Raw genomic sequence first — 13,216 nt, 5'->3', positions numbered from 1 at the left:
CCATGGCTTTCCTTGACTCTTATTTCTATACTCTGTGCTTATTAATGTTTACTTGCATTTTCTATTCCTTTCTGGAAGCAGGGGTCGGGGTGGGGAGAGATACGCCCCCAGTTTCTTCAGGTACTATAGCTTGGTGGCTGCAAAAACCTTATCCAAGTTCATTGGGCAGTGGCTTCCTCTTGCTTTGATGCCTCATGCATGTATAATCAAATAACCATGCTACATGACTAGAAATCATGTAGTCTCAAATGTTCCTCTTAGTTCTTTCTTCTTTTGTGGTTTTAGAAGCTCATCAACTTAACTGCCTTCATTTCCCCATCAGTGGAACAGGGCTAACCACCATGCCAGCTGCTTTGAGAACTGCTGTTAAAAGTGCTAGTATTTACAGGAAAAATTCATCCAGGGGACACATTTGAGTAGGTTTACAGTGCAATCCTATACATTTCTATTCAGAAGTAAGTCCCACTGAGTTTAACAGGGCTTCTTCCAAAATGTTTTTTGGGATTGCAGTCTTAATAAGTCAGCATACCTGAAGTGAAGGGGGTACGAGGGCTGTTTAAACCAACTTACTTGCAGGAGCTAATCTGTGTGCCATAGGCAGGTGATCTGTAATAAACCTAAAAACTAGAGTGGAATCTTTCCAGTAGCGAGGCTAGTTCTGAATTGTTTTTACTCTGAAATCCGAAAATGTGGAATTCTCTTAGGCTGCTCTCAAAATCTTTAGGCATTACATATAAAATTACCACTGTAATCCTTTATATGTGTATGCTGAAGTAAGCTCCATTAAGTTCAATGGAGATTTACTCTCAGGTAACTTTTTCTAGAACTGTGGCCTAAACAGCACATTTGAGCATCAAGCATTGTTTGCACTGTTCATGTTAATTCAGGGTTTCCCCAACCTTGGATCTCCAGCAGTTTTTGGACTATAATCCCCATCCCTGACCACTGGTCCTGCTAGCTAGGGATGACAAGAGTTTTAGTCCAACAATGGCTGGAGAGCTAATTTGCCCTCAATCCCAAATTTGGCAAGGGAGCTCCTACCCATGTAAGCACTGCTCTAACCTTCAAAAGAAAGGAATGAACACACATTAGGTGTGGTACTTGCCATTTTGACACCACCCCCGAGTCTAAGATGTCTCTCTTCTAAAGAGAAATGTCTATTGATAGAAATGAAATATATACTTCTGAATTAAGGCTAGGGCATGTTTTCAAGGGCTTAGGTTTGGAGTGTCCTAATTGGTTATTTAAGCATTTCTATACTGCTTTTCAGAACAACAAAAAGTTCTCCCAAGCACTATAAAAACATTGTTTTTATTTTTTAAAATATTCAAGGTAAAAGTCAAGAAAGCATGCTTAAAGGGACAGATTTAGTTATGTGTGCAATGGGAAGGACTGGGGGAAAGAGTGTGATTTTACAGCTTGCTCCAGATTCCCTAGTGGTGGATTCCAACACATCTAATTTATACTGCACTGAGTTCATGAGGATTTGCTCCCAGGTTGCTGTATAAGATTGCAGCCTAAGCCTACTTAATAGCTGAGGCAGCCTTGAATCCACACTGATCATTAGTCATTATATAAAGGAGCCAATTTGCAGTAATTAAACCAGAAGTACGGTATAGTGTTTTTATTATTAGAGAGCACTACTTATGGCAATGCTTAAGCAAATGTCCAGGCTGCTAGTTGTAACATTGGGATACAGAATGCATACTTGCACTGAGATGTTTGGGGGAGAGAAAGATAAAAGTTCTTGCATTATTTATTTCAAAATGAAAGCTATTAGTTCAGGAATGTCTAAGCTTTACCATGTCCTATGTAAACTTTTCAGTTGTCCCACGTTGAGTGGAGTCTGCTTAAATAAACAACTTACCAGAGTCTGTATTGCATCTTAGCTCCCATTAGTTTACTGTGATTAACATATCTGATCATATCTAGCTGTGCCAACAGCTAGCATTTGATACTACCCATGCATGTTTTAAGTGTGTGCGTTTATTTTGCTTATACAAAATTGAGCAATGCTGCCACCTGTTGACACTGACCCAGAGAAGGAAGAGAAGAAGAGTCAGCACCACAAGTCATGAAGGCCCCAGGTCCCAAGACCAAGCTGGAGCCTGATTCTGTCAGTTGGGTGCCCCTTGAATCACATACTTCTGAACAAGGATTTCCCCTGCCAAAAGCCAGGTTCCTCTGAGGATCCCGCTCTCTCTACACCAGGAATCTCACGCTCCCCAGTGCCTGCTTATCACCACAGGCAACACACCAAGCAGCATCTAACAGGGACTCAGAGTGCTATGCTCTTTAAGGTTCCTGGGTCTCATGAAATGGGTAGAGTCTCAGAAGGGTAAAAGCCAGGAGGAATACATAAGGGCTCAGTGGATACCATTTGTCTGCTCGGAACTATCCAAGGTCTTGCAGTAACTGCCTGGCCCTACTGGCTAGCCCATGGGTAGGCAAACTAAGACCTGGAGGCTGGATCCAGCCCAATTGCCTTCTAAATCTGGCCCATGGACGTGTTTTTACATGAGTAGAATGTGTCCTTTTATTTAAAATGCATCTCTGGGTTATTTGTGGGGGCTGCCTGGTGGTTTTACATGAGTAGAATGTGCTTTTATTTAAAATGCACCTCTGGGTTATTTGTGGGGCATAGGAATCCGTTCTCCCCCCCCAAAAAAATATATAGTCCAGCCCCCTACAAGGTCTGAGGGACAGTGGTCTGGCCCCCTGCTAAAAAAGTTTGCTGACCCCTGGAGCCTGATTGACTGAGTACAGGCAGCATGTTCACTAAGTGAGCAACTGTATACCCGGAAGCAGTGCTTTTTTTCTTGGTGTACTCAGGGGTACGCATACCCCTAAACATTTTGTGAATCTAACGGGAGAAGAAACTAAAAATATTTTTAAAAATTAGTTTCTTCTCTAGCACGGTAAATTGTCAATTCCGTTGTTATCCCCGATGGCGACCTCATTTCCTGCCATGGTGTTTCCCGAGTCTCAGATGGAATGAGAGTACCCCTAAACATTTTTTTAGAAAAAAAAGCATTGCCCGGAAGTGACCTGGAAACAACATAAAGACCTCACTAGAATGTTACTAAAAGGATGGAGGTGGAACAGGGTGTGGGCAGGGCGGAGCAGAGTGAAATGGGGTGTTTTAAGACTTTTCCAATGGGTTTCAGTTATACACAATTTCACTGATGTGCACAGTTCCTCAGAACATAATCTCCATATAAATGGGGAGCACCTCTCCTTCCACCGAGCCTCATCTGTTCTCATAGGCTCCTGCTTGGTCAGTTTAAGTCGGTCCACAGAATTTTGCATTGAAGAAAACAACCACGCCCAAACTCAAATAGTTTCTTCTCTCCTCATTATATGGAAATACAGGAAAGCCACTAACAGTACATTCTTCATTGTTAAAATGTAAACAAGATTAGGACAAATGAAAACCAGTAGCTCTTAACAAGTCTGTAAAAGTTGCTAATAAACTGTCATAAATTGGAACACAAACTTGACAACTGATTCACCTACATACATGAAATTGTGTACTTATGACCAGGAAGGCCCACACTAGGAGCCAGATGAAAACACAGGGCCAGCACAGGAAGTTGTATCCCTGTGTTGAGTTCTCCAACAGTCCCTTCTTACATATAGTATCTCTCACCCATAGCACAATGCTGCCACATCATGCATTTTCCATTTACTGACTGCTGCTGATAGGCACAAGAAAATGCACAATACAAGGACCTCATCACATAGTAATAGAGTAAGTGTGACTACTACACCTTTTGGGAGATCAGAGGAGCGCTTGAGAGAGGTGCTGAACAGCGGCAGTCCTTTTATCTAGTAATTTTCAGTTCTGCCCTTGACTCAAAGGTGGGTATAAATCTCTCTCTCTCACACACACACACACACACACACGCCTAAATTCACAGACAGCATACAAAGGCATAATCTCACAACTCAGGAAAGGGTGGGGAGAGAGTTTGGCCCTTGCCCTAGCTACCCCATGCAGCCACATTCCACTCTGTGCTATTATTGCAACCAATGTCAAAGGAAACAAAACCACAATTTCCCTAGAGTACTACATGCCTTATTATCATTATTGTAGGGATGCGGGTAGCACTGTGGTCTAAACCACTGAGCCTCTTGGGCTTGCCAATCAGAAGGCCGGCGGTTTGAATCCCCACAACAGCCAGTTCCTGCCAACCTAGCAGTTCAAAAGCATACCAGTGCAAGTAGATAAAAAGGTACCGCTGCGGCAGAAAGGTATATGGTGTTTCCATGCACCAGTAGTGGTTTAGTCATGCTGGCCACATGACCCAGAAAAACTGTCTGTGGACAAACGCCGGCTCCCTTGGCCTGAAAGCGAGATGAGCGCCACAACCCCATAGTCGCCTTTGACTGTACTTAACCATCCAGGGGTCCTTTCCCTTTCTTTTTTATTATCATTATTAATTGAATTTATATACCGCCCTATACCCAAAGGTCTCAAGGTGGTTCACAGAACAAAATAAAAATATAAAACCGCAATATATATATACCGTATATAAATTTTATTTATACCCCGCCCTCCCCAGCCAAGACCGGGCTCAGGGCGGCTAACATCAGGTACATATAAATCAAAATAAAAACAACCCAATAACTCTCCCCCCCCCACACACCTCCTTGTGTTGAACAATTCTCTGGTGTTTTTTGCCCCGGGGTATTCTGCTAACTCGCTGCCCGCCCCGCTGTCGTTGTGAGAGCTTTAAATGCGCAGCTGGCACAAGGCGCTTCCGAGTCATGGCCGAACCTGCCCGCTAGGGGGAGGCCGGGAGGGGCCGGGTTTCCTCGCGGCCTCTTTCCGCCCGCGCCTCCGTTTCCGAAGGAGCCCCGTTTGAAGTTGCACCGCCGCTGCGCCGGTCGGAGTGGGATGGCGGAGGCGCCGTCCGGCTGTCTCAGCGCCCTGCCCGGGGCTCTGCCTCAGTAGGAACCAGGTACCGGAGAGGGAGAGAGCGGAAGGCTCGGGCGAGGGGGCCGTGTACTCGGGCAGGCGGGAGGGCGCGGCTCACGGCCTAAGTCCTCGAGGGCGGCCGCCCTGTTTGAGCAGCGCTGGGCTGGGCGCGCTTTAGAGCCGAGAGGCAGGAAAAGCCTTATGGCCCCGGAAGGTCCTCCGCCCGGCAGGTGCCTCGCCTTCTTCAGCGCAGCTCCTTTTCTCCCAGGATAATGCCAGCCTAGAAAGGAGCGCGGAACCGGCCCCTGTTGCTCTATTGCAAAGGGTGTGGGGGGGTAATATTACTAGCGTCATAGAACAGCTGCTCTTCCGTCTTTTATTTATCTGACCTTAAGAACATGCAAACCTACTTGGTTGGGATGGGGGAGCCTCCACTGCAGGGTTTTGGGGTTTTTTTTTTCATTTTCATTTATTCCTTTGTATTTTTTGCCGCTTGCTTGTAGTAAGACCTCCTTAGTGGTTTACAAGACACGTTTAAATGATGAATAAAAGCAGTTTAAAACAACTTGCATTAAAATGAACAGTTGACAAAAGAGAGAGAGACTAAGACACACTGACAATAGCCTTGCCTCCACCAAAATGGGCTTTCGGTATAGTGTTTAAGCAAGTTGATAAAGCCGTAATCACAACAAAGTAGGCAAACCGAGCAATCTGCTTGCTCTAAGCAAATCAAAGTACTTGCAATCCCCTGCTTAAAATGCCAGCCCTCTGTGCCTCACTGCAGTTTAGTTGGAACTTAAATGCTGGCACCATGGTGACAGAACAGCAGGGGTGGGGAGAGACAGGTGAGCCGCAAAGGGACAGCTGGGGTGGCTCCTTTGCCACCATTGTGCTTCCCCCCAATGCTGCTGTTTTGGACTTAGCAAAATAGTAGGCTGAGGTGGAGGGAATCTGTGGCAGAGTGGGATGTTTTTTGGGCGGCTGTCCCGGGCTGTCCCTCTGTGGCCTGTCTAAGCCACAGTTTGGCCAAACTTTTGGCATGTACATATTTGTCAGCTCTGGACTGGACTGATGTGAGGCAGCAGGTGGGTATCCCCAGCCTTCATAGGACAGAGGGAGTGGTATGACTATCACTTACCTTGAAGCTTTGGTCCACAGCCCCTTTTTCTTGCAATACTTTCCCCACGTGAATGATCTAAGGATAAGAAGATGAAAGTGTTGCATTGGTGCTATTTGTATAGTAGTGTCTTAATATAACATCACTTTTGAGCATTGGCTTGCTAATGTACAGTAATGCAATTGTTAAATAGATCAGATAAAAATATCAAAATGAGTGTTGCTGTGATGTTATGAATCCTTTTTTTGCAATATACTGTAGTATCAGACAGCTCACACTGATGTTCACAGAATCATCAAATGATGATCATAAAATATAAAAAGACAAGTAGTAAATGCAAGATATTCCAAAATATGGGATACTGTATAATCCTGTAAAAACTCTTATTTGCTCTTGCTCTTCACTAACAATCACCTAGTCCTAGAAGAACATAGAAGAGACTTGCAAGTATCTGAATTGCACATTACAGGGCTCTACAAACATTTATTCTTCTTGCATTGTTTTCTTTTGTGTGGTTTTTTTTTTTTGGGGGGGGAGGAAGGGTTCCCCAAATGTTTTGTGCATTTTTTTAGCATGCTTACTGCAGAGAGCTGTGTATGGAACAAAGCTAAAAGCCATATAAACTGTTGCTTACTTACTAGAATCTATTAGAGAACCTTTTGTTTCTGTTTTCTTCCAGTCAAAGGAAGATGCCCAAACTTGAGGGCTTTGAGTTCTGGAGAAAGACACTGAAAGGTGCCCGTTTTGTGGTTGCTCCCATGGTGGATCAGAGTGAACTGGCTTGGAGACTATTAAGTCGCCGCCATGGAGCCCAGCTGTGTTATACCCCTATGCTGCATGCTCAGGTCTTTGTCAGAGATGCCAATTACCGTAAAGAAAACTTGTATTGTGATGTGTGCCCTGAAGATAGACCTTTGATTGTGCAGGTAATAGCTATCACATAATTTTGCTTTATATTTTTATGCTGTCCTTTAATGGTGGCTTTTGGAAGAAATGGCTTTAAAATAGATAGTGTTACAACAGCTATTGTAGAATAATAATTGCCATAACCTTAAGGCCAAAAGATGCATGTCTAACAAGCCAAACTCCCCTTCTGGGTCATGGAATGCAAGAGTTGAGACAAAAGGACTGCCCAATCCAAGCCCTGCTGTGCTCATGGCAGAAAGCAGGAGCTGTGTCTTCCCCTCCCCTTCGCCTTGACTTAAAAAGAAAATAATTCCTTCCCTTTGTTCTCAGTGGATTATCACACCAACCTCAGGGCTGGCATGTGTTCCTTGTTCTAGGGGCGTGTCAGGTTTGATTCTAGCAGATCTGGTGCCTCCCCTGATCCCCCATTGCAGAATGCCTCCCTTTTGCCCTCTCAGAGCACCAAAAGCAGAGGAGGGGCTTTAGTTAGGAGGCCTCTGTGGGTGCACCTTCATCTCTTGTCTATTGACAAAGAAATTGCAAATTCCTGTGTCCCCAAGGATGCCCTCCCAAGGACCACTGGATTCTGCCTTCTCGGTGGTGGCACCCACCCTGTGGAACACCCTCCCACCAGATGTCAAGGAAATAAACAACTATCTGACTTTTAGGAGACATCTGAAGGCAGCCCTGTTTAGGGAAGTTTTTAATGTTTGAAGTTTTATTCTGTTTAATATTCTGTTGGAAGCTGCCCAGAGTGGCTGGGGAAACCCAGCCAAATAGGTGGGGTATAAATAAATTGTTGTTGTTTTGTTTTATAAATGGATTGTTGGGTGTTAAAGTTGCCTCTCACTTATTCTTTGGCTTGTATGCCTGTTTCACAGTTCTGTGCCAATGACCCAGAAGTGTTTGTCCAGGCTGCCTTGTTGGCTCAAGATTACTGTGATGCTATTGACTTGAATTTGGGGTGTCCTCAAATGATTGCAAAAAGAGGTATGTGGAAACCAAAACCTTAGATAATTTGGATGGCAATGCTGTTCACACTTACATGGGCGGAAGCCCCATTAAATACAGTAGGATTTGCATCTTAGTAAAAGTGCATAGCATGGCATTACTAAATGCTCTTGAGCAATTCTAATCTGGATTAATTTGTGAAACTTTACAGTCCAGTCTTAAACATGTTTACTGAGACGTTGAACATGAATTACCATCCAGTTAGTGTGTTTAGGGTTGCAGGCTTGATTTGTGCAGCAGACTCTGAATCAGACCTTAATGGTATATGCATTTTAAACCTCTCATAAAGTTTAAGTGCTGTCTCATGTAACACCCTGCTGGTGCCTTATAATTTAAGTTTCTTATATTTCTCTAATTTAAAAGACTATTTAGGAAACAAAGGACTATTTAGGAAACAAAGGAAGCAGATTCTGTAGTCAGGTAATGGAAGGACAGACCAGGCTTCTAGGAATTCTAGCTGGTGTGAGCAGAATGTGAATGTAATTAGAACTCTCTGCTGCAAATTTAAAATCCTTGCAGTTCTGGCATAAAGAGTGAGATAATAGTTTGTTACTATTTTTATTTTCTAAATACATTTTGAAAAACAATGTTATGTTTCCCTTTCCCTGCCTAAGTAGGAACATTACTGTGGGTCTGCAGTTATAGTTTTCATCTATACTTACCTGTTTTATGTCAAAAACTTTCCTATCAATGTGTCTCTACTAGGCCGTGATTTTATGGGTGGTTTTTCTTTGTGTTTGTGTTTCTATGTAGGTCACTATGGAGCATTCTTGCAGGAGGAATGGAAGCTTCTTCAGAAGATGAGTAAGTCCATGATGCTCTTGAGAACGGAGTAGGAGAAGAGCAGAATAAATAAAAAATGCAAGGGATTGTCTTTGGAGATAATAATAATAATAATAATAATAATAATAATAATAATAATAATAATACATTTTATTTATATCCCGCCCTCCCCAGCCGAAGCCGGGCTCAGGGCGGCTAACAACACTAAAATAGTACAACATTCTAAAAACATTCTAAAAATTAATTAAAACCAAAATTGATGGCAACCATAAACTAAAGTTCTGTAAAGATTGCCAAAGGCCCTGGCCAAAGGCCTGGTGGAACAGCTCTGTCTTGCAGGCCCTGCGGAAAGATGTCAAGTCCTGCAGGGCCCTAGTCTCTTGTGACAGAGCGTTCCACCAGATCGGAGCCACAGCCGAAAAAGCCCTGGCTCTAGTTGAGGCCAGCCTAACCTCTCTGTGGCCTGGGACCTCCAAGATGTTTTAGTTTGAAGACCGTAGGTTCCTCTGTGGGGCATACCAGGAGAGGCGGTCCCGTAGGTACGAGGGCCCTAGGCCATATAGGGCTTTAAAGGTTAAAACCAGCACCTTAAACCTGATCCTGCAGGCCTTGCCATGCACCAAGCAGGGCATTAATTTTGTTCCTTGACACAGGATAGGATGGTTCATTGTATACTATTTGCGGCCTGTCTCATTTTTTGCAAGTTTCCAGCTGTTCACAAATTTGTAGCTGTGTTGAAGCACACAAACATGGTCTCTGCTTATGATTTGGAGTATAAAATGTGGAATTTGCAACCTCGTGTTCAGTGGCTCTGAAAATAATCATGTAGGTGTAAATGGAGCTGTCACCTGTATATCAATGGGATTATCAGCACATTGCTTTTGGGAGGTTGTCACACACACAGGAACAGACTCTGAAGCCTAATCCAGTTTCAGGAGTTGGCGACCAGCTCTGAAGCAACCAAAACTGAGCTTGGCAGACTGGAACGCAACTTAATCTAGTTTGTTCTAATATCCTGTCTAACCTGTAGCATTGTCATTTGACTGTGGTGCTTGAACCTGGGAATCCCAATCAGTTATGACGCATAATAGATGGTCTTTGGCAAGTTGCTCTTAATCTACTTTAGCAGATTGTTGTGAAACAAAAAAAACAAAAAAAAGAGTTTTGTGGAGGAAAGACAGGATGTAAATATAACAACTATACATACACAGTGTGCATTCTTTAATTTTTAAATTTAAAAAGGAGGCAGCAATTTTAGAGGTCAGTTGAGGTTCATTGTTCATTAATGTATCAAAGAAGTGAAAAAAGGAAAGTAAAGCTGTTGAGAAGGGGGGAAAATGAAAAGGAATCCCCTAATATTATTTAAAAGCTGCCCTATAACACAGTTCTTTGGGCTGCTTACAAAAAAAGAAATCAGCAAAAGTTTTAAAAGCATTAAAACTACAGCAGATTAAAATCAGAGAGAGCAGAGAATAAAAATCACATAGCTAAACAAAATTAAGACCACAGCTTCATTTAAAAGGCTTGGGAAAATGAAAAGATATTTGCCTGGTGCTGTAAAGATATTGAAGGAAGTGCCTGGCAGGCCTATCAAGGGATAGCATTCCATAGCCAGGGGGTCACTCCTGAAAAGGCCCTTTTGCCCCTAACCACCTGCTGGTGGGGGCAGCTGATAGAGAATCTCAGATTTCAGGGTCTGGATAGATATATGTAGGAGGAATTGATGCTGTAAGCAGTATGAACACACTTCTGTGGAAAATATGCATAGTAGGGTTCAGTATTTCGTGGCTTTGAGGAAATACCATTTTGGGTTTTTTTACTCCATATAGTTACTCCTAGTTCTCCCTCCAAGCACTTGTCATTTTACTAGCCTTATTTGGAAGGGGATGGTTAGTATTGTCAAACAATTGGGAGTCAGAATCCTTGCTGCAAATCCTTCTGCAAATCAGAATCTACTGCAAATTGCTCAAGAGATCTACCAGTAGGCCCCATCTACCTTCTGCCCATGCCTGGCAGATAATATAGTATAAGCAGTACATTAGGTGGAAGGGGGTACTGCATTAGAAGCTGCCAGAGAAGACAACTTGCATCTCAGACTTTCCCTTGGCCTGCCCCTAGACCCCCCAAAGCTTCTGAAGTGTTGGGATGTGTTGCACAGTACTGCAGTGCAAGAGAAGGAAGTGTCCTAAATGCGGTGGAGCAATCTTGTGCCAGCAGAACTGCACTGTGTGCAAATTTCATCCACCCCATTTTAGGCCCTTCCACCCTACCCTTCGGATACAGTTCTGTGTCACACAGCGCAAGCTGCCCCTCTGAATAATTTCTTTGACTAGTAGTGGAGAGGTTGCATGCGCTTGCTACCTTCTTTCACAACCGTTGGATACAGCCCATGATCTTTTGACTTCAGCCAATTTCACAATTGTTATCTTTGTCTGTTTTCCAGTTGTGTTGGCTAATGAGAAGCTCTCTGTTCCCATCACATGCAAAATCCGTGTTTTCCCAGAAATTGGCAAGACTGTGAAATATGCCCAGTTGCTGGAGGAGGCTGGTTGTCAAGTAAGAAGCTGGCTGTTCCTGTTTTGTTGCAAGGCTCTAATATTCTTCATTCAAACAGATATATAGAGTAACTCAGTGATTGATTTTTTTAAAATAAGTCAAAAGTCAAAGTATTTTTTGACAGTTAGAAATAAAAATTCAGGGAGGGATCCAATGTCACATTATGTTGGTTGTTCTGTCAAGGCAAGTATTTCAGATTGCCTGGATTTTGCCCCCTCCTCAAAGCCAATTTCTGGGGGAAGGGGAGAAGCCCCATTGCACAAGGGGAAGTCCTTGCACGGGCTTCCACTGACAGTACTCATTAGTCGAATCCTGCCCAGCTTTCCTGACTTTGGTTGTTGTTTTTCAACAAGCTGGAGACATACTGTTTTCTCCTGTGAAAAGAGCCAGTACATATTAGAAAAGAGAAGATTGCTGAACGATCAAAATGGAAACGAGCAGGAGAGATTCCCAACAGTGCTCGTGCTCTAACTGTGTATTTAGAAGAAGCTGTAGTCCCCTATCAAAGTTTCATTATTGATTCAAATTAATCCGGGATAAGGCTTACAAGATGAGCTCTACGTATGATTTATAAAGACACGGCCCTGGTGACCATAGATAATATAGCTGAACTGGGAGGATTCCCCATAAATCAGAATCCCAAGCCAACATGTGATATACTGGAAGCAAGGAATCCTACCATATTTCATATGCTGCAGCAAAGCAAATGTACAAAAGCTATGTGTTCGTCTTACCTGCATTGAAAAACAAATACACCTCTGTTCCAGCTGCTGACTGTCCACGGTCGCACAAAAGAACAGAAGGGGCCTCTTGCTGGCGTGGCCTCCTGGGAGCACATACAGGCCGTGAGGTAAGGGAACTACAGCTTGCAAGATGCTGGGGAGGCAGTTTTCCTAACCTAAACCTTTGGCTGTGAGGTGAGATACATACATCTGAGGGGAGGGGTATTATGCATGTTGCTTTAACAGCATTAAAATGTGCTTTGTTTCCAGATGCTCTTGAGTTTGCTTTCTGTTTTAGCTTTACTTGCGCACTTATTTGATTGTTGCTTTTGCGTTTCTGTCTGCTGTCATAGAAAGGCTGTAAACATCCCTGTGTTTGCAAATGGAAACATTCAGTACCTCAGTGATGTGGAACAGTGCATTCAGAAGACAGGCGTTCAAGGTGTCATGAGCGCAGGTAGGAAGAGAGAGCTCCTCCTCCTGGATAATTGTGTAATAAGTCTGTTTAGATATTTTATAACACAGCCCAGATTCAAAGGATACTGAGTAATCTTGCTCCAAATATGGTTATGTGCTGTTGCTGTTGTTGTTTTTTATGCCGCTTGTGAACATTAATGTAAGCAGTTCGGAATTCATGAAGGTTACTTAGCTAGAGTAAATTTAGAAGTTTCAGTAGAGAGGCCAATCATTCATTAGAATAGGGCTGATCTTGGTTAACAGTTGGGATACTTACCTGGAAAAATAATAAGGTTAACTTAATAAATGGAGGAAGCAAATTTTTATGTGCAAAACTGGGCACAGCAAATGGATGATAAAAGGGTTTTTATGCATTGGCCTATGTAAGTAATACTGTTAAGAAAGTTGTCCAAGCTTATAAGATCTATCACTGGAGGTCCAGGTAGTGCCTAAGGAGCACAAATACAAGTTCATTTAAAAGGAAGAATTTACTGTTGGGAGCAGTAAGTTCCCATACTTACAGATTAATCCCTGCAAATCTCCCCTTCCCCCCCCCCAAAAAAAGAAACTGGAAAAGAGCAGAAAACAACTTGTGCTCATTGGCAGGGGATAATTGTCATTTGGGAAAAGGTTAAGCACCCCTTGCCTGTATAATTGCATCATTGGACAAACTGTGATTTGGAAATCGCATGTGTTTTATCAGTCAATAACAAAATGCTGAAAACTTTCCTCTGGTCCCCCCCC

At 43.1% G+C, this 13,216-nt stretch overlaps 1 protein-coding gene across 1 annotated transcript in view; it reads left to right on the top strand.

Moving 5' to 3' along the window:
• The first annotated feature begins 4,811 nt into the window (after positions 1-4,811).
• DUS1L (dihydrouridine synthase 1 like) overlaps positions 4,812-13,216 on the top strand; it is a 14,675-nt gene continuing 6,270 nt past the window's right edge. Inside the window, exons 1-7 of the mRNA XM_082214426.1 lie at positions 4,812-4,964; positions 6,718-6,964; positions 7,826-7,934; positions 8,709-8,759; positions 11,182-11,294; positions 12,062-12,144; positions 12,370-12,508. Of these exons, the coding sequence (XP_082070552.1) occupies positions 6,728-6,964; positions 7,826-7,934; positions 8,709-8,759; positions 11,182-11,294; positions 12,062-12,144; positions 12,370-12,508 (732 nt within the window). The 5' untranslated portion in view covers positions 4,812-4,964; positions 6,718-6,727. The remainder of the gene's footprint in view (positions 4,965-6,717; positions 6,965-7,825; positions 7,935-8,708; positions 8,760-11,181; positions 11,295-12,061; positions 12,145-12,369; positions 12,509-13,216) is intronic.

This window comes from Podarcis vaucheri (genome assembly GCF_965113315.1).
Source record: "Podarcis vaucheri genome assembly, chromosome: 2".
Taxonomy (NCBI): Eukaryota; Metazoa; Chordata; class Lepidosauria; order Squamata; family Lacertidae; genus Podarcis; species Podarcis vaucheri.
This window is presented reverse-complemented; position numbering and strand designations above follow the sequence as displayed.